This window comes from Stegodyphus dumicola, chromosome 6, assembly GCF_044657685.1.
Source record: "Stegodyphus dumicola isolate Sdum_Otavi_A_Nest chromosome 6, ASM4465768v1".
In the NCBI taxonomy this organism is placed as follows: Eukaryota; Metazoa; Arthropoda; class Arachnida; order Araneae; family Eresidae; genus Stegodyphus; species Stegodyphus dumicola.
This window is the reverse complement of record NC_140773.1, coordinates 123,161,623-123,186,641: the sequence shown is the minus strand read 5'-3', so window position 1 is coordinate 123,186,641 and position 25,019 is coordinate 123,161,623. Positions and strand designations below refer to the sequence as shown.

Here is a 25,019-nt window from a genome sequence, read left to right as displayed (position 1 = left end):
ATAGCATTTATGTTAAGCAAGGTGTAAAATGCAAATGTAACTATAACTGAACTTTTTTGAATAGATGCCTTTCCCTCTAGAGCAGGGATCGTCAACAGTGAGCTCGGGGGGGGGCGCATTTTAAGTTATGAAGAATTACAGGTTACGAAGAATAATTTATGACTACAAGTTTGTAATTACAAAACTAAATTAACAATTTGGATGTTTACAATTAAAATATGTTAATAAAAATTGTTTTTCAAAATTTTTATTGCACCCTTAGTAACAAAACTATTGCCAACACCCAAACTAGAGGTACTATATGGAAATTTCTTACGGATATGCATTTCTTTCTTTTTAAATCAGTAATCTGGCTGTTGTTTTAGCATTAATGCTGTCTGCTAATTAATGTGATAGTTAGCTGATTAATTAATATCCCCATAATTAGATTCATTAGAAGTTTAGATGTAAAAATTCATTAAAGGATTTATTTAATTGCGCTTAAATTATCATCATAATTATTTAGCTCTTTTCTAGAGAACTTCTTGTTTAAAAGCAAAATAATTTTGTTACTATAATTAGCAGTATAATCTCTGGTTAGCAAGAAAGCACTTACAGAATTTGAGTGTGAAATAAAACTAAATTTTCCTACATAAAAAATGAACTTTAATCAGTTAAATATCTTCCATGTTGTTCGATGATCTTTTGCCATCTTTCTGGTATTTCATGACTCCGCGCTCACAGAACTTCTGGTTTTTATCAGCTAAAACCTAAACCAAATGCGATTTGAGGCCCACGTTATTATTGAAATTTTTAATCGATGATTGAAGGTCGGGGCCATAGGAATAATGCAAAATCACTTCCCAGCCAAGCTTCAATATTTTCATACGTGTTCCTAAAGATGTGTGAGACTTCGCATTGCCGTGGCGAAACCCAATTCCTTTGCGATATGCTAAGTCTTGCCATTTCTGTTTGATTGCGTTCTCTGATTTCATAAGTTATTGGCAGTAAACATCTGAGTAAGTAAACATTTGAGCAGTAAACATTTGATTGCTTGGAAGCAACTCAAAATACAAAACACCTTTGTAATTCCACCAAATTGATAGCATAATCGATTTCTGATGCAATTTAACTTTCGATATGATTTGCATTAATTCATCAGGCCTTGGACCATGATATTTTTTGCTAATCATATTGAAGACAATCCATTTTTCCATCACCACTGATAATTCGTTTCAAAAACGGGTGAACTGCAGTAAGTTTGAAATGAATATTCCAAATATTGATTCTTTGTAGTAAGTAAATTTCTTTCAACTCATGCGGAACCCAAATATCGAGCCTCTTAACGAGTCTAAGATATTTTATGTGATTTCCAATTATTGTGCGTCATACATTTAACATTTCTGCAATCTCTCTCACAGTATATGACGATTCAATTCAATTACGACTTTAATTTTGTCATCATCAACGTCAGAATGTGGCCAGATCATTGGTCATCTTCAAGAGAAAAACCTCCAGAACGAAAATTTTTATGAAATATGTCAATGATATTTATGATAAAAAAAATATGTCAAAAACATTTCTGGCATCCCATGTTAAAATTGTCCATAAACTAACATTTGTAAACAAAATACATGGCATTTGTTTCTGTAGCAACTTAAAAATGTCAGCTTCCAAACCTCATAAGAAAAAAATAAGTTTGACCAAAAAATAATAAAACGAACATAGCGTTATCTAGTATTTGTGAAAACCCAAATTATTACTTTCTTGCCAACGCAAAACATCAGTTTAAAACATTACTTATTTTATTGAAGGGTTCGTGATTATTTCCATAGTACTTGGTTAATCATTCTAAAAGATTTGATATTCCATACAATTATATCAATTTTATTTGAACTTTCGAAGATTGTTTCAAAACGTGGTTCCTTTCATTATTATTAGAGTTACTTTTCTTAAGCAATACCTGAAACTTCTTTAAACTAAAGTTCAGAGTTTCTTATAGATGTTTTCATTTAAGACTTTTTTCTAGTTAGGAAGATTTTGAAAGTTGCGAAATAAATAGTAAAAGGCAAATGAAGTTAAATTTCTCAGAGAAATGAAGCATGTGTTCACTATACAAATTCAGTTGGTAATTTGTTTACTTAAAAATAATTCATAATTATTATTATTTTGCAGATTAATGCCCTTTCAAATATGGTTATCAATTGCTTAAATTGGGAATTTCATTTGTAAATATTTCAATTCAATATTTTAATAAATTATTAAAACAAACAGCTTATATAATAACTTTATTAAAATAGTTAGAATTACTATAAATTTAAGCAATTAATCAAAAATGTAATAAACAATTCTCGTTTGTTTAGTACTTCGGCCTAAAAACGCTATAATATTTCCAGAAGCACAGCTTTCAGATTATTTCATATTCCTAGAAAATATCAAATTCGAAATTCAAGAATAGTTATTACGTATCACTTGTAATGACATTGTGAACTAAATGAAACGAAAATTTATATAGTAAATGTCTCAAACGACAGATATGGAAGAAAAAAAAATTATTCTAAACGAAGTCATATGAATCAAAATACGATGTGTCACTCATCATCATTTTTGATGTTCTAATTTGAAAATTTGCAAATTCACGATATTCTTTACAATTTTATTACTTTTGTAAAGTATCTGTCTAGGAGATTCAAAATGTTTAATTATTTAGCAGTTTTCTGTGGCTGATTTAAAATTACCCAGAGGAATAATATGTATTCCGTTTGAAATGACTCAGCTTCCACTAAGGGAAAATATAGTCTGTCATATATGGACATCATTCAGCTGCAGGCACAACAGAAAAGAGAAATCATCGTCATTTTAATCAAGGAGACCATTCTCGTTTCTTCATTAAATGCTAGCAACAGACGTTATATATACTGTTCTGCACACTCCTCGGATTAAAATATTTAAAGTAAACGTGAAAAAATCTGAAATAAATTCATTTTTAGTGAGATCCTAGTTTTTATAATTCTAGATAACTATAAACTTGTCCTTTGAAAATTATTAAAACTATTAATAAAAATATCATACTTATATAAATAAATATCAATATATCGATGAAGAATCAAAATCGATGAATAAATTAGCATAATATTTGCATATATGCAGGTTGATATTTTTCCAATTAAAACATCAAACTTTGTTAATACACTATTCAGTTAGAGAGCACTTGATTGTTTCTAATTAATCTATCAAACAAATGTTTAAAAAATGAATGCCTTTAATAATATAACGGGAAAATATTTAATTTTGCTATTGAAATAAGATCCCCAAAATGCTTTTAAAACACCTAAAACTTATATTCTACAAGACAAAAAAATTCACACTTTCGGTAACGAAACATATTTTAAATGTAATCAAATTATGAATAAAAATTTTACAGAATGACATAACTTAAATTTTAAACATTTTATAATATCAACTTCTCTGTTACATAAGACAGTTTTTCACATGCGTGGTTAAGGCTGCTGAATGCTAGAACTGTTCGACCCTATTTCTATCCCAGGCGAATGGCTGTCTGCATAACTGGATTTTCCATATGTATAAAGGACTTGCTCATGTACTACTGTCGGGTGTTGCTCAAAAAAGTACATAAATAGGCTGTACTAGAATGAAGCACTTATGAGCAAAAGTAATTCTATGATCATCAATTTTTTCTATTTGTCAATATTTTGTTCATGAATATGAATTATTTATGAGTAATGCCACTTGTACACAACTTGCTTTATTGTATATGATCCGACAAGGAATACCTTCAATGTATTATAACGGGCAGCTCATTGATCTAGCTATTCTTTTGTATATATGCTAAATAAACTTGTACTATATTAATGGCACTGAGACTGTCTTACATTATATAGCAAGACGATTTTTTTTTCACGGGATATTTTTAATATAATGCGGATTTAATTTTGGATCTAGCTCCGTTACACAGATGGAGCAGCTTAAAATGCGATCACTTTTATCTATGACTGTTTTGATAACATTAAGCAATGAGAAAAATTTATTTCAAAATATTAATGGAATTTACTTATATATATAACTCTTCTTCTTCTCCAATGGCAGATTGTGAACAGTTACAGTGTACCCCAGTCCATTAATCTATACAAGGCCAGATTTGATGATCTCTTTATTATGGAGGCACCTAATAGATGGGCCACCATCGTCTTCTATGAAGGGCCTGACAGTTACAACCATGCCTTCTCCGGGATACGAACCCAGGTCCTTCGGTATCGCAGTCAGGCTTCCCTAACCACTATACCGTCTGGGCGGCTTATTTTATTTCATTGTTTTATTTAAAATTAAGTTTATTGATATTATATATTTTTTGTTTAGCTCTAGTGTATAACCGGGTGCTCCTTTGATATTTAAGTGAAAATACATCGATGTGTACATGGACAAAGTCAAGGGAGTGCGCAATGCCAAGTTTGCGCAATTTTCTGATTTTTTTTTAAGTGTAAATGGATCGATGTGTACACAAACACCAATTTTGTGTAATCCTTTGACTTGTTGTTTTGGCTTTGTGTAGCAGTCATCTTGAAATTGTGCCTTGTTGGCCAATCGCCAAAAATCCCCCCCTAAAATAATATAAATATAACTAGAAATATATAAATACTTGCTTTATAGCATTTTAACTATAAAAAATAATTAACAGTTGATTGTTTACGCCTGTTCATAATGTTTCAGGAAATAATTTGCCCGAACTTATTTAATACTCACACGGCATTCCTCATCTCAGCATACGTAGGAAATTCGACGATTTCGTCCTGATTTTCTTCAGAAAGCTTATCGCATGATGTACTGGGCTAGCCGAAAAAGCTCTCGAAAAGCTGGTGGAAGAAGGTAGGTAATTCCTCGGACCGCCTCCTGGTTGCTTGCCTTCAAACTGGGGTGAAAGCTTAACAGTTAGCAAACTTCAAGTAATACCTCAATCACAGATGGTACTAAGGAAATGCCGGTCTAGTTCTTACCTTTGGATCTTTTACCTTAGTGTATTTGTGATTCGCTAATTGTATGAATTGAATCTGTGATTGTATCAAAGCATTATATAATATCTGTCCCTTGACAGCATCATATCCATCTACCATCAACAAATGTTAATGCATGTAAAAGGTATTGTTACCAATTTTGTATTTAGATATTGTTAGTAGAATTTTAATTAATTTTTTCCCTCTAAAGTAAATATACTTTGTCAAAGCCTGAATTTCGTAACCTTGCTTAATGCTTCGACTTAAGCTGATTTTCACATTAATCAATACATGTGACATTATCCTTAACTTTACATCCTCAAGTTTATTGTCAATCTCAATAATTCGCCTTCCGACAATATATAAATAACATCCCACAAACCACGACTTTTTGAAAGGGATAATGGTACCTTCTTCTCAAGTATAGGTACCTATTTTAGAAGTAAAATTTTATTTTACTTCTAAAGAAAATTTTATTTTACTTCTAAAAACCTCTCCATGTAATTTATTTTCGAGCATACTCCGTGATACTCCCCTATTCACTTTCAGAACTTTATACAAATGTTTCTGATTTTTGACCGCTTTAGGGTCAGAAAATAATATATTTGATTCTAAATTTTTAACATAAAATGATTTTCAGTATTCAGCAATGAATATTTGCTGTGAAATAAGCATTTAGTACAATAGAGGTTAATGAACTTACCAGATATAAAGTGCACTCCGCCGGCCAACCGTTTAAACATATACCTTTGTTCTTTGAAAGTATAAAGGCTAAAACCAAAGCCCATAAGCATAAGACAGAAACTGATGATAGCAAAGGCTGATTCTGTACGTGTGTAATCTGTCAAAAATATATCATAGCTGATTTAAAAAATGAGACGAATATGCAGAAACATTTATTTTTACAGAATAAATACAGGGTATTAGTAAAGCATTTGTAAGGATATTAGTTACTATGTTGCAAAGTTAGATATCCAAACCTCTCATTTCACAGTAATGGTAATTCAAACATCTTATTTCACAATTAAAAAATTACAGTGATTAGTTAAATATCAACTAGTTCTTATTTATTTATCAAATTATGAATAAAAATTTTACAGAATAACATAACTTAAATTTTAAACATTTTATAATATCAACTTCTCTGTTACATAAAACAGTTTTTTACATGCGTGGTTAAGGCTGCTGAATACTAGGAGTGTTCGACCCGATTTCTATCCCAGGAGAATGGCTGTCTGCATAACTGGTTTTTCCATGTGTATAAAGGACTTGCTCATGTACTACTTCCGTTACTTTAATATATTTTACTTACTTTTACTTTTAACGAAACATTTTTTAACCTTTTACTTAAATATATAAAGAAGGTTAGATGAAATCAAGCTCAAGTATTTTGCCACATTCAGTGTTTTAAAAATTTGATCTGTATTCTCTTGAACATTCAGAATTTTACAGTTTATCAGTATCAAATTACACAATAACCTTCAACTTTCTTACATGAAAAGTCCTTTAACCAGGTTTAAGAGTTTCGTTCTACTTAATATTTATCAGTACCAAAATGTTTATTTTCATTCAAAATTCCCACTTTTACAAAGCTTCGTGGAAAATATAATATGCGACGTTTATAGGCAACATGTGCAGTGCTCAAAAAAAAAAAAAAAAAAAAAGAATGGGAAAGTGCTATATCTCCCTTTCTACTGGTCCGATTGACAAAATTCAAACTGCGTTTTTCATGTCTCGAAAGCGCGACTTAGGATATATATTAAATTTATATATAGCACTATTATAACATAGGTATTTTGACACAAAATCACACTCTTTCTGAAATAACATACCAATATTTTTACATATTTCGATTCTACGACTCAAATTATACCCAAATATTAAATTTTGTAAAATTTGGTGCGAAATTTTACGGAGAAATTTCAACAATTTTATGTTGGCGCTTTTTATTCAGTTTGCGCCAAAATTATGAGGTTATATTAAAATGTGAGGTGGGGCCCAGCCCTACATAAAAATCGTAGCATCTAAAATGCCATGTTACTACAGTTCATGTATCACGAAATGCTTTCACTCCACACCAAACGGTGTGGAATGACTGCTATGCAATCGAATGCAGTAGGAGAATGCAACGGAACTAGGTAGATAACATAAGGGATTTCTTTGGCACAAATCGATTAAAAGCATTTTGAATCAGTGTCTTCATGTTTTAGGGCCGAATTCAGGGTTCAAAAATTACAAATTACCGATCTGTCAGAAAACGATTTCCAGATTGTACGCACTTGTGCGAGTGATTTGCGATCACACATTTTCTAATCGCTAATTCGTGGTTTTCACGGACGAATTTCTCCCTTACACGGATGGCGCACTCGACTTTTATCGAATTTAACGCCTTTAAATGGTAATTTGCTTACTTCAAAGTTTCTTAAGAGTATACAACATATTAAACCCGTGTAACAAAAGTTAGATTTCCACCCATATTTCGTTTAACAATATTGCATACTGCGCCATTTCCTCCCTGGTGGTGAGGTTTCGAACTTTCTTTTTTTCGCGGTCATAAGTTCTTATGACCTCCTTTACACGGTTACCAAGTTTGATAACATTTGATCCAATAGTTTTCTTTTTATGACCGTTTCAAAGTGGAACTTTAATTATAACCACCCTGTATATTATTAAATTTTAATTGAAGCTATGTGTTATATGTATACCATGAGTAAGATTTTTCCTTTTTATGGAAAATCAAAGAATCGAAGCAAATATACTTTGGATAATGGACCAAAACTGAAACGATTTCCCCTCCCTTCGAAAATAAAATATTGAAACTTCGATCTTGAATTTATTGGATTATCGAAATATTCAATTTGGCGTATCTTCTAAGTCCTAGTTCCGACAACAATTCCGTCAAAAATTCCGAATTACTGAGATGAAGTAAAAGGTCTAGTATATATTCACTGTATGTTAAGAAAGTAATCAGAGTGTGATAAAAATACATTATAGAATTTTTGCTGATCCAAATTTTTATCTGAATGCACAACAAGTAATGGAAGAGAAGTATTGTAGAGATATGTTTTTGACATGCCTCTAAAAGTAGATGTCATACTCCTTTTGTCTCTTCAATGTCAAAAAACTTTCCTTTGAGAGGCGGCTTTAGTTTTTTGGGAAAGAAAAAAAATCACAAGAAGACAAATTTGAAAAACATGCAGGACGATTGAGTACACATACTTATTTTCGGAATGCAAGCGGTTCTCCGATTGGTTATTGAATAATGAAAAGATACATTTTCATGCAATAAAAAACATTTGGAATACGTTTTCTGACTGAATAACGTACGATTAAAAGTCATCTGCTTAATTCACAGCCATTTACAAGTCAACTACTCGGGCAATTGCAGAATCGTTTTGATTTTCAGCTTGTAAGACAAAATATCACTGGATTTAAACACTTCTTTAATCTTCCGAGAACATTCCTTCTTTAGCTCATATTCCAAGAATATTAAGTGAATACAATTATTTCAAAAGAAATTGAATATTCATTTGGACTACGGCTTGGAGGTTTACTAACGAGTTAACAAAACTTAAATTCTACTTTCTGTGTCTAAGAATATAACAATATCTTAAATATTTGCAAATAAAATATTAAATTGGAAATTTAATGGAGCCTCACCAGTTGCCTAGCATTTGAAGATTGTTAAATATCAATTGTTTGTTGCGAAGTCTAACCCAGGCTGCATGTAGATTATTTCTACATGCAGCCTGGGTTATTATTATATTTTCAAGTAGCTGCAGATTATTTCTACATAACCCATTGAACTTCCATTAATTCGGTCTCTAGAGGGTTGTATGTTCGTAGTTTTCTAGGTTCTCTTTACAAAGGTTCTCTATGAAAGCATCTTAAATAGCTCCCATGTTCTTTCTATGTTCAAATAAACAACTAACCTAGTTTAAGCGCAATTTCCAAGTGAAGTTACTAGCAAAACCCGAATACTCATTAAAAATCATGTAGCTTGCCAATCGGGAGTAATATGAAAGATACGGTGCCAATAATTGACTTGCTGTTACGACACGATGTTTTTAAAGTTAGATTGTCATTCCTTAATTAAATATAATTGATTTGTAACTTCTACTAAAGCTGACGGTAACAACTGAAGTGCAAATAAATAATATCGTGTGCAATCTTGATTAATATAAAATTAGAAATATTTGCATTTAAACAGAAAGTTTTTTGAAATATTTGCAATTACTTTATAAGAAGGATTTTTAATAACCGTAATGATTACTTATTATATTACTGATGAGTAGAATTCAGTTCTTGACAATTACATTCTAAATTAGAATTTTAAGGATATAATGAAAATACGCTACGCATAAAAATACATTTTAGTATAAAAAATGAGTTTATTTTTTATGTTTAAAAAACTTCTTAAATTCATTTAATAAACATCGTACCCCCGTTGTTAATTGAATCCAGAATTTGGGTGTCATTTATATAATTATTCTTTACTTGTCCACAGAACCTGCTGACTTATCCAGCCAGTAAGTAGCTGCAGATTATTTCTACATAACCCATTGAACTTCCATTAATTCGGTCTCTAGAGGGTTGTATGTTTATATCATAATTTCACTTTATAAATGAATAATAAATTTATAATGAATTTATAAAAATGATTATTCTAAATCTTATGTTTCTATAAAAATATACTGTGCTTTAAAAATATAGATGATAGTATCAGCCTCTCTTTCAACCGCTTCATAAGCAACAGCTTGTTTAGAAATAAATTATGCAGTTAATGTCATAAAATATTTTCGTAAAATTCAAATACACATTAAACGAAAGTTCTCAGTTTTAGAACATTCGATTTAAACGAAGTTAAAGTAAAGTAGTAGACGATAAAACGACGAAGATAAAAAAATACTCTTAACAAAATTTTTTTTAAAGGAAGAAAGAGAGAAATTTAAAAAAATACTTAAAAATTTGAATAATATCATCTATAATTTAAAAAAATAGCTTTTTATATAGTATTAATAAATATTTTTTACTTATCATTGAGGGGGAAAATTCATATAATTAATTCTCCGTAAAATTTTACTTGAAATTTAAGGTTAAAAATAGCTGTGTCAATTCACTGTAACAAAAATCCATAAACCACATTTGGCGTTATTATCGCTCAAAAAAAGATGCCAAATTTCAAAACGCGAAAATATGTAAATTCGTGTATATCTAAGAAAATTTTGAATAAAAAAGTCTAATTTTTTGCAGGTATGCTTAGAAACACACCTACCTTATGATGATGGTAAAAATTTTATAGGTTATATTTAAAATTTTTTTCGAAAATTTATAAAAATTATTTAAAAATAGAAATTTAAAAAATAAAACGCAAAAATGGGTAAATTTTATTTGGAATGAACCTAAATTTCGAAATGTGAAAGGAAAAATAATAAAAGTTTAATAAAAAAAGAGATATTAATAAATATTTGCCAAATTCAATTAACATTAAGGAGCTAAAATTTTGAGAGCTAATATTTTAAAAACTACTCGTACAAGTTTTACAAAACTTGGTATTCTGGCATAATTTGAGTCATAGAATCGAAATATGGAAAAATATTGGTATGTTATTTCAGAAAAAGTCCGATTTTGTGTCAAAATACCTATGTTAGAATAGTGCTATATATAAATCTAATATATATCCTAAGTCGCGCTTTCGAGACATTTAAAACGCAGTTTGAATTTTGTCAATCGGCTCAGTAGAACGGAAGATATAGCACTGTCCCTTTTTTTTTTTTTTTTTTTTTTTTGAGCAGTGTACAAGAAAAACAGGAGCAAAACAATATTTACAGAATAGAATCAAAGCACACATTTGACGGATTTAAGTAACCGCAGTTTGCGCAAAGAAATAAAATTCAGTTGTAATGATAGTTCTTTTTTTTTTTTTTTAATGCATACGTGTATAGTTAAAAAGTAAGTAATTACTACCATGCCTTAAGTAGTCATAGATTTAAATTTCGCGAAATATTGACAACACGGTTTTGAAGAAACCATCCAAGTTATCAGTGTTTAAAATGCTTGTCTACAGTTTGCTTATTAGCCCAAGGGGCAATTTGCCCAGAAGGACTATTCATTTCGTTTTGGCATTTTGCATCGATTCACGATAAGCGTTGTTTCACTTTTCAAATTATTGCGCTTATTTTCGTGATCTTCATGTTTCGTCTAAACAGATTTTTAGGCTTCGTGTCTTTTGTATAACTTTTATACTAAGTTTCTTTCATTTCCTCGTAGTCTGGTTTATTTTTCCTCGTTGTTGTTTCTAATCTTCTAGTGAGTACTAAATTTTTTTTTCTGAGTCTAAATCGGGGCCCACCAGCGGCCGAGCGGTAAAAGTCGCTGAACACTGGTAGTTCGGTTTGAGGTTCGAATCCCGCGAACGGGCTGGCTGCATGGGCCTTTTTGTGGATTTCCCCATGTGCAACGTATATACGAGCCAGTTTCCCTTAGAAAGCCCTCCACGGAGGTATCCGTCCGCTTAGGCAAATAGCCCTAGTGTGTTTGCCATAGTTAAATAAACCGAAACCGAAACTGAGTCTAAAACGGAAAAAATTAGCTGTACAGTTGCCGGAATTCAAGCCCCAGATCTTTCAACTGCTTGCTAGACGTGCTACCTAATTACAGCGCATCCTTGGGAAAATGCAGTAATTTCTTTTAATTTAAGCGTCATTTTGTAGACTTCATTTTCCTTCTAACATTTCTAATTTTTCTTGACCTTCCCTTCTTTCCTAAATTTCATTTTCTAGCTTCTAAGACTTTTCTTCCAATTTTCTTTCCCTAAATTAAAAAATGTGCTTTTTTTTCGTTTTTGCACGTTAGTTATTTTTTAAAAAATGTTTTTGGTGGCCTTCTGAATTTCCATTGTTGACCTTTATTTTTTATTATACGAATCACCATACACCATCTCTACAATAGTCCTTATTCGGTCTTTATGTTCGCATCGCTAGTTTTAGTTATTTACTTCTAGTTACAAAATATTTTAAATGTTGCAAATATTCATACATTTGCATTTTTATGTTTAACAATTACCAGAAACAACAATTTCAAATCTTTAACATTTTTATTTTATTTTAACAATTCTAAAATTATGAGACCTAATTCTATTTTAAGTTCATCACAAAAATAAATAAATAAATAATTAAAAAAAAAACGAAACGTTTGACTCCAGTATCACAAAAATTAACCGAGATATTTAACTTTAAAATTTTCAGCTTGTACTTAATAAATAAATTAGAATGATTAGGGAAAGATTTCTTTCCCTTAAATGCTAATCAATAATGTTCTTTAATGATTTTCTAGCGTGTAACATTCTTTAATTTACGATTTTGATACAATGCGCACGCCAAAACTATTTTCACTCATGTTTTATCACTTATAAGTTTGCAAACGCTAAATGTTGTTAATGATATAAGGAATTTTAATATATAATGCATTAATTCTAGAATAAATTCATTACACAAAAAATATTTAACTTTTAATTTATGCAAATTGTGTTATGATTTGGGTATATGCCAATACTAAAGCCAGCTCATGTTTCCTAGCATATGAATTTCTTAAGCTTCTGAGAATAAAATCTCCACTTTGGAAAAACATATATTGATTAATCTTTTCACAAGAAACTACACTTAAATGCTCGTCACTCAATCTATTACTACTAGAAACCTTTTTCTAAACTGATACAAAGGGTGTTTGCAATATTTTTTAGAATTTCCATAAAGAATTAAAAATAAGAAAATATCTTGGAATATATATTTCTGGCAACATCTTATTATTTAAAATGAAACGTATTGTCTCCTATATGTAGCTCGACGCAGAACAATATGTAGATCCCTGTAGGAAAACTATTTAGAAGGAGATAACGGAAATACATTGATCGCCTTAATGAAGTTTTGAAGAACACGGTTTACCTAAGTGACTGCAACAACAACGAAAGGAGTCTATTTATTATCGAAAACAAAGAGAAAAAAGTGTACAAACCTGTTTACTCCAATGTAGAAAAATAGGTTTCAGTATAGGTTTTATGATGGTTGCAGCATTCTCTTACAGTGGGAAATTTAAAAAAAAAAAAAAAAAAAAAAAAAAAAGAAGAAGAAGAAGAAGAGTGGGAAAATATTAAAATCGCTCAATGTACTATCACGAAAATGTTTTACAGCCGATATTTACAGAAAAAATTCAATTTCCTTATCCCAATGACTTTCAAAGAGTGAAACTTCATCAAAATAAAGCAACAAGTCGTACTTCGAAATATACCATTGCGTTCCTTGGAAAAATGAAGACTGATAAAGATACTGCCCACATATATCTCCTAAGTATTTCTGCAAAGTGCCCTGACGTTTTGCTTCTGGATAATTGTTTCCTCTGGTATCTTGAAAACAGCTTCTTCTAATCATAAATCCACCAGATTTCTTGGTCTTTAGAAAGAAATGGAAGAGGAATGGAATTCTATACCTCTGCAAATTTTACAAAAAGCCCTTCTATAATGGAAATCACAGTGCAGTCTAGTAAAAGTCGATCAGAACAAGCATTTAAAAATAATTTTCAGACATTGATTAAACGGAATATGTGGAAATGCCCTTAGTATTTTATTTTGAGTTTGTATTAAAAGAAACATTTTGCTTTTCTATTTGTGTACGGCTCTTGAATATCATCTCCAACACTGAAATGAAATAGCTCAGTTTTTGTAGTACTACTGTCACGCTTTCTGTGTTCTATTTCCGTGTTCTACGAGTAAAATTTTCTCAGGATCCGTATAGGGTTCGGAGGATTGAATTAAAAGTTATATTTCTTAATTTTTAAAATTTGATTTTTAATTCTCTCAGTATGGAAGAGTTAGATGTGGTTATAGATTTTTGGTTTGAGAAAGTTTTCTTGAAGAGTAGTGCATTGTACGGCAGCGTAAGCTGTGAAAATGTGTTTTGCCATTAATTTTACAGAGAATAGTAAAATAATGGGTCACACGCAAAGTATTTATTGCGTGCAATAATGCGTAATCATACCCACATAACTTTCCTTGAATGCCGATTTCAGGGGGCACGGCGGTCATACTCAGAGAATGTTTTGTGGCCGCCGCCAGTAGGCGGTAGTAATACCGAAAGCGTTAAATTAAAAATTTCCAAACTGGAAATATTTGCTTCATTTCGAATTTAGAAGTATATGAATACGACTAACAGTTGCGAGAATAAAAATTGGGTAAGAATGCTTGTGGACGCCGTGCATACAGATTTCATTTTAGTTTTCAAATTTTTTGAAATTCCTTTATACATTTTATGGTTTGCTCTTCGTTCCGTTTTTGTTCTTTGAGTTTATCCTATTATACTTTTCTGGCTTTGCTTCTCTTGTTACTTACCACCTTTTCTCCGCGCTCTTTCTCAAAAGTGTTTATAGTCTTTTATTTTTCTTTTAAGATATTTTTCTTGGTCTTTGTTTATTATCTATGCATCATTTTAATTCCTTCATATAGATGTATGACGATGTATATTTCAACGAATCTTCTAATATCTTTTAGTTTACTAATGTATTTTTAGTATTTTTTATGTACTCATCATAAGAGAATTAGAATAATTAGAATAATAATAAAGTAATAATAATAATTCGAATAATAATAGAGTAATAATAATAATAGAGTAATAATAATAATTAGAATAATATTAGAGTAATAATAATAATTAGAATAATAGTAGAGTAATAATAATAATTAGAATAATAATAGAGTAATTAGAATAATACACGAAATGCTTAAAATCCTAATAAAGTATCCTTTGCAATTAAGTGGACTCTGCACTTAAGAAATTAGAATTTTGTTAGCTAGAGTAAATGCGTAGCTAGAGAGACAGTCTGCCTCGGCGACACATTTTATTGGGGCGTATATTTTTCCTGAAACATTAATTTATATGGGATAGTTATGTGGACTGGCTGGGTGAGCGAAGAAGATAGTCATACTAGGTTATAACAGAAGTTATAATAGAAATAAATCGTAATAGATAGTCGTAACAATCGAATGAAGATTTAATTGTCCTAAGGACAATTAATCCTTAGGAAAACTTATTTATAGGACTTATCCTTAGGAATTTTATTGAGGAAAATTTAATTGTCCTAACGACAATTAAATCTTCCTCAATAAAATAGTAATCTTTCCTCAATAAAAGTATTGAGGAAAGAAATGGTTCTTACATCGGCAGGGTATTCAAAGAACTTAAAATGAGTTAACGAGACTTTAACAATTTCATACTTTTCATGTGCTTTCCTTTTTCCATCAAAACGTTTGAGATACCTAAATAACAGTATGATAACGGTGACATTAATAACGGAAAGTTCTTGCTGAGAAAAACATACTTTCTGTATTATGTTTCTGAAGCAATTATGAACTCTGCTAAAGCTCAGCTGTTCATAACTGCTAAAGATCACACAGAGATGAGAAAGAATCATGAAAGAATCATTGCTTTGAACATTGTTACAGATTTTTCTTCTAATCACGTGAAAGCACTTCTAAATGTTGTAATACGAGTATACTACTGAGAATTTTTTTTACTGTTGCTTTAAAAATCTTGCGCTAAGAAATCGTACTCTACATCTACTGAACAGCAGTTGGAATTATGAAATAGACTTCATTATCAGCTACGAATTTGCTAACAGAAAACAAGCAAAATAGCAGTTTGAAATGTTGGAATTAAAATGTTATTTCAAAAATAAACATGGAATTTTGATTTATTTCTGCCAGTTTGTAACCTTTTGGCTGTGTGCCACAGGGCCAGGGCGGAAACACTTGCCCTTTTCATTCTCTAAGCAGGTACAGCATATCTTAAATGAAGTCCTCAGAAATATTAATTTTGAATTAATTCGTGAAATGATCACCTGCTTAGGCAGTTATTAATTACTCTTTAAACCAGCATGAATTTCGGACAGCATAAAATAATTTTCTTCTTAAAGTCCTTTCTTTTTTCAGGAGCAAAGTTTTCAGAGAATCTATAAAATCACTATTAGTTATTGCCAATATTTTGGTAAATATTGGTTGCTTATGTTATCATTTTTGTGCAGCTAAGTTAAGTTATTGCTAACGTGATTAATCAATCATCTCAAAGATTACAAAGCTAGACAAATAAATACTGTTATGGAATGAATTTTATAAATGGGCATAATTACATATTGTAAAAGAAATTTCTTATCAGAAAGGGAAGTCTTGTAAAACGTATAGCAAAAAAATGAAATAAGCAGCTTACTCCCACAATATAAAAAATTTCAACAAAATTTCTAAGAGACATTCACATTCCATAAACATAATGAGCAAAATCAAAACACGTATATGAGCTTGTTTATAAATCAGTTTTTCCTATGTACATAATATTATATCATAAGCTTTTAAACGTTCCTCTTACTTCTAAAATATATATATATATATATATCAGTCTCGATATTTTCACTCAATCGTCAAGTCAAATAATGGAAATATGGACTTAAACCTCTAAAGACAGGTTTTTAACTTAATGAGATTTTTTTTTGCCATTTTTACTCCTTACCAGTTTATCTATTTGAAAAACATTTAGACAGCTTTAATTTGCTTCTGCATTTGGTTAAGTGCACAATAGCTTCCATATCTACCAAAGCTACATTTCTCTTACGTTGCTTACTTGTTTAAATTCCCATGAGTTTTTATTTCCATTTTCATTTACTGCATCCTGTCATACCTCGAAAGGCATAGGAGTCACTTCTTTGGATTAGCAAAACCATTGCACGTTACAGGTTTTAAAGCATTTATTTTATTGCACAAGGATTTACTGAACCTGTGGTATCACTGGCAAATGTTCGTCTTATTTGACAAGTTTTAGAAAAACGTTTTTCTTCGAGAATTCACTATTCTCTTATGAATAAGAACCAAAAATGTTAGCATAACTCTCCTGCTGAATAGTTCTTGCTAAAATAAAATTGTAAGCCCCATTCAGTTTTCGGAATATTTTTTGAGAATTTTTCGTTCAAGTTCTCACAACACGAAAGAGAATTTTAGATACAAATTAAAAATCGCGTTTCGAAGCAATAGGACTGATTAAGTTTGTTAAGAATATATTTTTCTACTGCATAATGTCATTGATTTAACTAAAAACGCATTTAAATCATGAGATGTCAAATTAGAAATATTAAATATTGTATGAAATGACACAGGCTGGAATTAAAATTATTATATACTTTTTTATGATAACTCTTTTACGAGGCTGGCCGCTAGTTTTCAAAGTTTTCAAAGAAATAATATAGCCAAATGTAAAGAAAATATATGACTACCTCTAACACACTGCCGGTAATTCTAAAGATATGCTGTTTTAAAATATTTTATAATTTTGCTCTTGAATTTTATGTAGCCTAAGAGATCAATGCTTAAATACATATAATTATCTCAGCAGGCGTGAGTCCAAGAGTAGATATGTAATCTGCAATACTCAGCGAGAGCATAAAAAACTTAATAAATCCTCTGGTACGGCGTTAAAATCCGAATCCTTTCACATTTTTTTTTTTTTCTTAACATTTCTTTTTGGAATGATGTAACGGTAAACTGAAATCGATTTCGTATTTCGATCACTACATAAAAGATTTTAGAAGGAAATATGAGAGTTGAAATCTCTGAACCCATTTTGTCACTGAAGTTATTTAGTACTAAGAGACAATATCGTCTACATTAGATGAAAGTATATGTGTCCAAGCAGGAAGTTTACAGTTCAGGGAATACAGCAGATAGATCCTGAGAAGTAAGACATTATGATGTTTAATGTTCGCCGATCGCTCCATGATATAAATTTAAACATGTCTACTGGTTTTCATAATGTCAAGAAAAGAACATCAAAATACGTCGAGTATTTTAGGATGCAGTTTAGCTCTATGAGAATCATGTGTAGCAATACCTCTTTACGTGTTCTACACCTCGACAGAAGTTTAATGCAGTTAGTCAGTATTCAAAAGTTGTAGGCATAAAATTTATATTAAAATTTTATAACAATGTTCATTCTGATAAATGATCGGCTTTAAGAGTAAAAAAAGCTGCTTACAACAAATGAAAGAGTAACAAACATTCAGTTAAGATCAATTTCTATAATTCATAAAAAGATCTCTTCTTCAAGATTTAAAAGAGACGAGCAGACTATAACAAGAACAAAATATGGCTACTTAGAAGGGCAGACCACACAGTCCGTTGCATTATCATTTCTAATTCCAAACTATTTTGTTCATATGCGGATCTTATATTGTACTTCCTGATTAATTTGTTTCGAACAATTTGTGAAAATTCGTGGCTGTATTCTCCATGATATACTTTGTGGTACATGAAGAATTCTTTGTATTTTTAATAAAAAATACATCTAGCAATATTACAAAGAAATTATTGTCTTCCTGCGAGGAATAACAAATAATGCTCTCGAAAGAGAAAAAAAGCTTTCAATGCGTTAAAATAAGGAACATTTTGAAATCCTTTTTATATATGTATAGAGATTCATCTTATATTAACGTAGGTCTAATATAAGTCAAAACAAAAGAAAGAATGTAAATGAGCTAGCCCTAAAATATGTAAGCTTCCATCATTTTGCATTTATTACGTAATTAAAAGGAATACAAAACTTTAGAAAACATATATTTGTATGTATGTTAAGAGAAAAAATTTTTCGTTACGTGTACTGATAAATAAAAAGTAAAAGGAAGAGATTTCCTATATCATAAAATGTCCCACAATTATGCATTACATGTTACACATTTAAGTTAAAAATAAAATTTTAAAAAATGCACTTCCCAGGTTATTGTATTTATATTCAGAAAATAATTTCTCTTTCAATGGCTAGGCATTTTCTCTTTTGTTTGGAGAAGAGAACCACAGAACTCTTCAGATACCCGATTTACTAAATTTCATTTTCGGAAATTGTTCTGTATTTTGCTTTTTGGATAAAATGGGAAAGAAGTTCAGATATGTTTTATAGAACGATATCTCTCGCTTCACATTCTTAGAATACTTTTTATAGAAATGAAACATTTTCATCTTGTATACTGTTATAAAATGACGGAAATATTTTAGTGCTGCAAACAATGCGGACGGATTAGGGATTTAGGGATGCTTTCGTTCTGAAAGACTGAAATTCTTTCAGGACAGAAATGAAAGGATTTCTTTTTTATTCTATAAAGACCAAAAATACTTTTCAGAAAGCTCTTTTAATCTATTAGGCATGCACAAAAGTCATGCAACAGTAATAATAGACAAAACGTATTTTTAATTGACGTAATGAATGCAACAAAATTGTTAACACACACTATCTCATAAACAATAAATTTGACGTAGCAAGAAAAGTTTCATGCCTGGACAGACGGATAAACCTTACACTTTTGAGAACTTCAAAGTTTTAAAAAATATTGAAAATTCTATTTCTTTCAATTTTTAAGGTTTTTCTAATAAACATGTTATTTATCTGGTATTTGTGATACTGTTCTACCTTTCTTTTTATTCTACCCCCAAATGAAAATTGAGTTTAGATAACGAGCAAGAATATAAGAGTTAAGAGAAATTGCTTTGGCAAATGAAGCCCAGAAGTGCGTGATACTGATTCATCTTGTTGATTGTTGCTGAGTTAACTTTTAATTTTCATTACATTACAAGACGCATTAACTCAAAGCTAGGTTCTTACTGTTCAATATATTTATGATCAAAATTAAGAGAATTTGCAAATTATTTCTATTTTTACGAAGAATATTGAACCAAAGGTACTAATTATGCCGCGTAAGAATTATGTCATATATTCTGAGCCGAATGCTTAACCATACTGTTAAATGTTCATCTAAAGTGTCTTTCCCTCGCTAGAGAGCGCTAGAGGTTACATTAGTGAGAGAAACCAAATCTTTGTTTTTATTATTCTTTTTCGTAAACAGTAGATAGTTCGATGAACGGGTTCGAATCCGTGTGATGGACGGATTATTGTTTCGTACAGCCATAAAAGAAAAAGAGAGGCTGTACAAGAAAATGTATTTAAATATTAATTTTTTCTTTTTGAATGTTTTATGTAAATAAAATGTGATGTCAAGAAAATAGAATTGTGGTTTTTCTCTAAAGAAGACTGCCAGCTGAAACATCACGTCAGATTCAACGATGCATCAGAAAAGGTAAATGAATTTAGTTCTTGTTTTTTAATCAGTAATATAGATAGAACCTGCATACGTCAGTGGATTCTGACGACTTCGATCAACAGCAGTTAATTAATTACGTAATATAGTACATACACTTGCGTTTCTGCAGAACTGTGGTTGTGGAGGGGATATAAGCGCACGAGGTGCCTTCGATTTGTGTGCCTCCTTCAGAACATTCGCCGTGTTTCTCGTAAGAATGGGATACATTTTATAAGGTATCAGGCAAAATGAGTAGCCACAAACATATGGATGGTAGAATAAGATGAAGAATTATCGGTAGATTTAAGGCAGGTCAATCACAGGAGCCTACAGAACTCAATATAACACCCAGTTTCGTCAGCGATTTGTGGAAACAGTTTTAATTCAAGACACTGGATCTACATCCAGAAGACCTGGGCAAGGTGGAGTAAGGTTCATCGTTAACTGGCACTTTGAACTTGGTAATGCGGGACTTCCACAGCTTCATAGCTCTCATGTGATATGTATGCTGCTACTGAAACCTGAATTTCACGGTCTACATTTCCCGAAGCATTCATGAAATAAGGCTGTATGCCAGAAGACCTGGCTATTGGGGTTTAGCTCACTGCAGCACACAAAAGAGGGCATTTAACATGGTGTAGAGAACATCTGCCTTGGACTAGACTTCAGGTAGAAGCATGATTTTTACAGATGAATCTAGATTCAGCCTGGACACAGATTCTCGGCTTATCTCTATCTGGAGAAAGTCAAGAGCACGATACCATCCTTCCCTCATCAGGGAAAAGGATTATTACGATAGTCGAGATGTAATGGTTTGGGCATGGATTATCTGGAGAAAGCCAAGAGCACGATACCATCCTTCCCTCATCAGGGAAATTGATTATTACGATAGTGGAGGGATAATGGTTTGTGCAGGAATTATGTTGAATAGCCACACAGCCCTGTGTGTATTTGACAAAGGCTCACAGATATGTTCGACTTTTCAGAAGCGCACTTATACGTGGGTTCCTGTTAATAGATGACAGCGCTCATCCACGTACGGTTCAGCAGGTGAACGATTACCTGTAGAGGAAGAATATTCACCGCATCCATTGACATCGAGATATCCTGACCTTAACCCTATAAAGTATTTCTGGAACGCTCTCGAGACAGCAATCTCGCCCTCCCTCTCCTAGAATCATCCTAGCTAAAGCTGCCTTGCTGCTGAAGTGGAATTGATTGTCACGGGGACTCCTCAGCTACCTACTATCCAATATGCCATCCCACTGTGCGACCTGTCTAGCTGTGAGAGGGGACTGTACCCCTTATTAGACGCATTTTCATTTCGATATCACCACATGGATTTTGGACATCTTTGCACTATGACTTTACCGATAATCACACGTACCTAAAATGACTTTTGAATGGCACATTTCTTTCTCTGTTATAAATGTATATTCAGAACAAATTTCACTAAAATCTGTTCATTTGTTTTCCAGAAATTCTCTATAATGTGCAAATTCTTTTAATTTTGCACACGAGTATATTTCTTTTATACATAACCGAGCTACTATGTGTTTTATGGCGCACCAACGGAAGTTACTTTTTTGTTAATCTCCTGCAATCTTCAGAATGTGTGTGTGTGATTAAGCCTCGAGGGCTATCTGCCTAAGGGGAGGTGCCTTCGTGGAGGACTTTCTAAAGGAAACTGGCTCGTATACACGTTACACATGGGGAAAACCACGAAAACGCCCATGCAGCCAGCCCGTTCGCGGGATTCTAACCTCGGACCGAACTACCAGTGTTCAGCGACTTTACCGCTCGGCCGCTGGTGGGCCCAATCTTCAGAATGAAATACGAATAAATATTTTAGTATCTTTCATACCTTTATTGTCATCTGTTTTGCAATAGAAATTTAAATTACAATGGGATAAAATTTTGTCCGGCAGTCCAATAATTAGAGTGTAAGTATAAACATTACCATTATGCTTGACCTTTCGTATCCATGAAGAGGTGTACTAAATTCACAAAAAACATTCGGATCTTCTTGCAAATAAATTAAATTTCTAAATTTTGAAAATGAGTATGAGGACTTAGTTTACCTATTTCAAAGGTATTTAATAATGCTAGGAATTATCTACATATGTTGAAAATTTCACTTAATTATTAGAAGAGAATCAAGTAAGGAGAGCAAACATTGCACAGATAAATACTGAACTATATTTTGAGAAGTACGGTATTGTGGAGTTTAATAAGTTGGAGAAATTTGTCTTATATTCTGTTAATTAATTTATTCTAAGGAAATGTGTATTTTAACTAGAAATCCAAAATTTGATTCAGAAAATGCGAGAGCAGTAACCTATAGAAGTATTCATTTCTTCCTATTGACCCTTTTGTTTTTCCCAAGAAAAAGTATTGTTCTTGTTATAATTTTTATAAATTGAATAATAATAATAAAAATATAATAAATGCTATTGTTTTGGGCGATAAGGATTGAATACATTACAATTTCAACAGCATACTTAACATACAGAGACAATTGTTGAAGGCTTGAAGACATCATCGGTTTCACATGATAATAGTTAGTTAGGTGTGAGAAGTCTCTTGTATCAAATTAAGAATGCCAGTAGGCCTTGGTAATAATGGCAGAACTAATACATTAGATAATTTTCTGTAGATTTAACATGACCTTATTCTGCACTCCAGATTTTATATAGGAGCTAAATTCATGCTCTTTGCAATTATGTACATCTGTATTTAACAATGTATCTCTAGTTGAATAAAAACATAAAAAAATTCAGGAGCTGTTGCCGATGGGGTTACAATAAAAATAAACTATAGAGTATTTCGTGCAATTTTATTTAAGTTACAGTTACTAAGAGTTACAGTTTATGTTTGGGTTTTTTTCCCCTTTAATCCTCATTCGCCACGTACACCCTCAGCCCAGAACTTTTTGCAGATTTTATGGCACGCAGCGTAATTTAAATAGTAATTTAAATAGGTATGTACATCTAATAAAAAACACAACCCTCATCACCTGTAGTAGAAACTTCACTGCTATCGCCGCCTGCCTTGCTTTGCGGAAACCGCTGTTAAATTAACAATAACCGACTTTTTCTTCTTAAAAAAAAAAAACTTTTATTTAGAGTGCTCGTTTTACAACCAGTTAAATTGCTCCAGACAGTAGTTGTAAGGTACAACAATTTAACCGAGATCCCTTGAATCAACGGAACTCTTAGATTTTGAGTTTGTATAATTTTGAATTAATTCACTAAACAAAAGTTAATATATTACATCTTTTGTGTCTGCTGTCTTACTCTTTAATTAAGAGCGAAAATTTGCCATCACACTAAAAGGAACGTGATAGCTACAGATATTTCGCATTTATATACCCCTTAGAACTTCTCGATCGGAGGTTACTCAATATACATTTCTATCATTCACATAATTTGCTACTTTATCGAAACTTTAAATAATTTACTTAAAGCTTTCTACGTGTAACACGCGTCTTAATGTATTGTACTTTAAATATAAAAATTATAAACTGCAAAGCAAGCATTCGGCTTTTACAATATTTTTAATTTTTAAAATTCAATTTTATTTTCCTGAGCATCGCTACGTAGTGATTAACACCAGCATTACTTAACATAAACACTTTTAATAAAACATTTTAATCAAAAGTTGGAATAAGTGTTTCTAATTTACGATTTCTAGTTTTGATTTGTTTGTTAACTGGGTATAACAGTTTACTTTTGTAGTATTACTTATTGATCTAGAAACTAAGATTAAATCTAACAGACCCTGATTGTGAGTTATTGCTACGTCTGCAGATAAGGTCGCGAGTTATCGCTACGTCTTAAATAGTCACAAGGTACTGAAATAACTTTTTTATTTAGTTTGGACTGAATATAGAGGGCTCAACTTGTGATACAGATAAATCTCTACCTGTAGCTATTCAAATTAAGCACTAACTGACACTCAGACTTACATACGGGTAATGTAGTCTAAGACTACACATTCAGTAAAGTAAAAAATAAGCTGACTCAGTTATTTTACCGGCACGGAAGTCGGCTAGCTTGTTGTAATAATTAATTAATTAACATACGAAACTTACAAAGTTATTTTTAACCTTGCCTTTCTTCTGTCTACTTTTGATTTAATATACACAGAATATCATATATAAATTAGTTGAAGCGAAGTAGTTCTGTAGAAGAACTTACAGGGTCTCCAGAAAAGAACTAATGAAAAAGTGAAAAAGACAAAAAAAATGAATTAATTAATGAAAAAGACATGTATATCCTAAATTAAATGAGTTTATTGCATTGTAGTTTATATACATGGAAAGAACTTAAATAGTTTAAGTAAACCTCTATGTGAGTGCCATTTGTAGGTCTTATCTCATTCCATACGATTAGAAGCATTACTGGTGGGACCTAATTCTATCGTTTTTGTAAATCGTGCACACAAATCTAAAGAGGTCAAGTCCGGTCAATCTTTGGGGACAGCAAAAGTTTTAGTTTCCAGCTATGTAAGTCACAGTGTAACTAACCCAGACGACATGTGTTGTTACTCATTCCTCATTCCTGCTGCGAAAGCTCGCCTAAAGAAATCTTTATAAGCGTTATTTCTGAATTTACGGCGGCTATTAGTAGGTAGTTGTAGTTGTTTGAGCAGATTGATTAATTAATTAAAATAGCAGCCTCAGACTCAAATCACATGAGAGCCGGATACACGAACTGACAACAGGTGATCTGTCTTTCTTTTTTCTTTCGCCAAAGGAAAAGTGTTTTTGATAAAAATTATTTTTTTAAAAAAAACCAAAAATTTTTAATAACGTTTTAATTTTTATTTGTAATATATGTATAAAAAATACATAAAAAAATACAAATTGTGATA

General features: G+C 31.4%; 1 protein-coding gene across 3 annotated transcripts in view; it reads right to left on the bottom strand.

The window, feature by feature from the left end:
• The window catches only part of LOC118187527 (transmembrane protein 114), a 174,190-nt gene that overhangs the window by 987 nt on the left and 148,184 nt on the right, over positions 1-25,019 (bottom strand). For all 3 annotated transcript variants that reach the window (XM_085818880.1, XM_085818881.1, XM_085818882.1), the window contains exon 4: positions 5,692-5,829. In XM_085818880.1, coding sequence (XP_085675006.1) covers positions 5,692-5,829 — 138 coding nt within the window. The remainder of the gene's footprint in view (positions 1-5,691; positions 5,830-25,019) is intronic.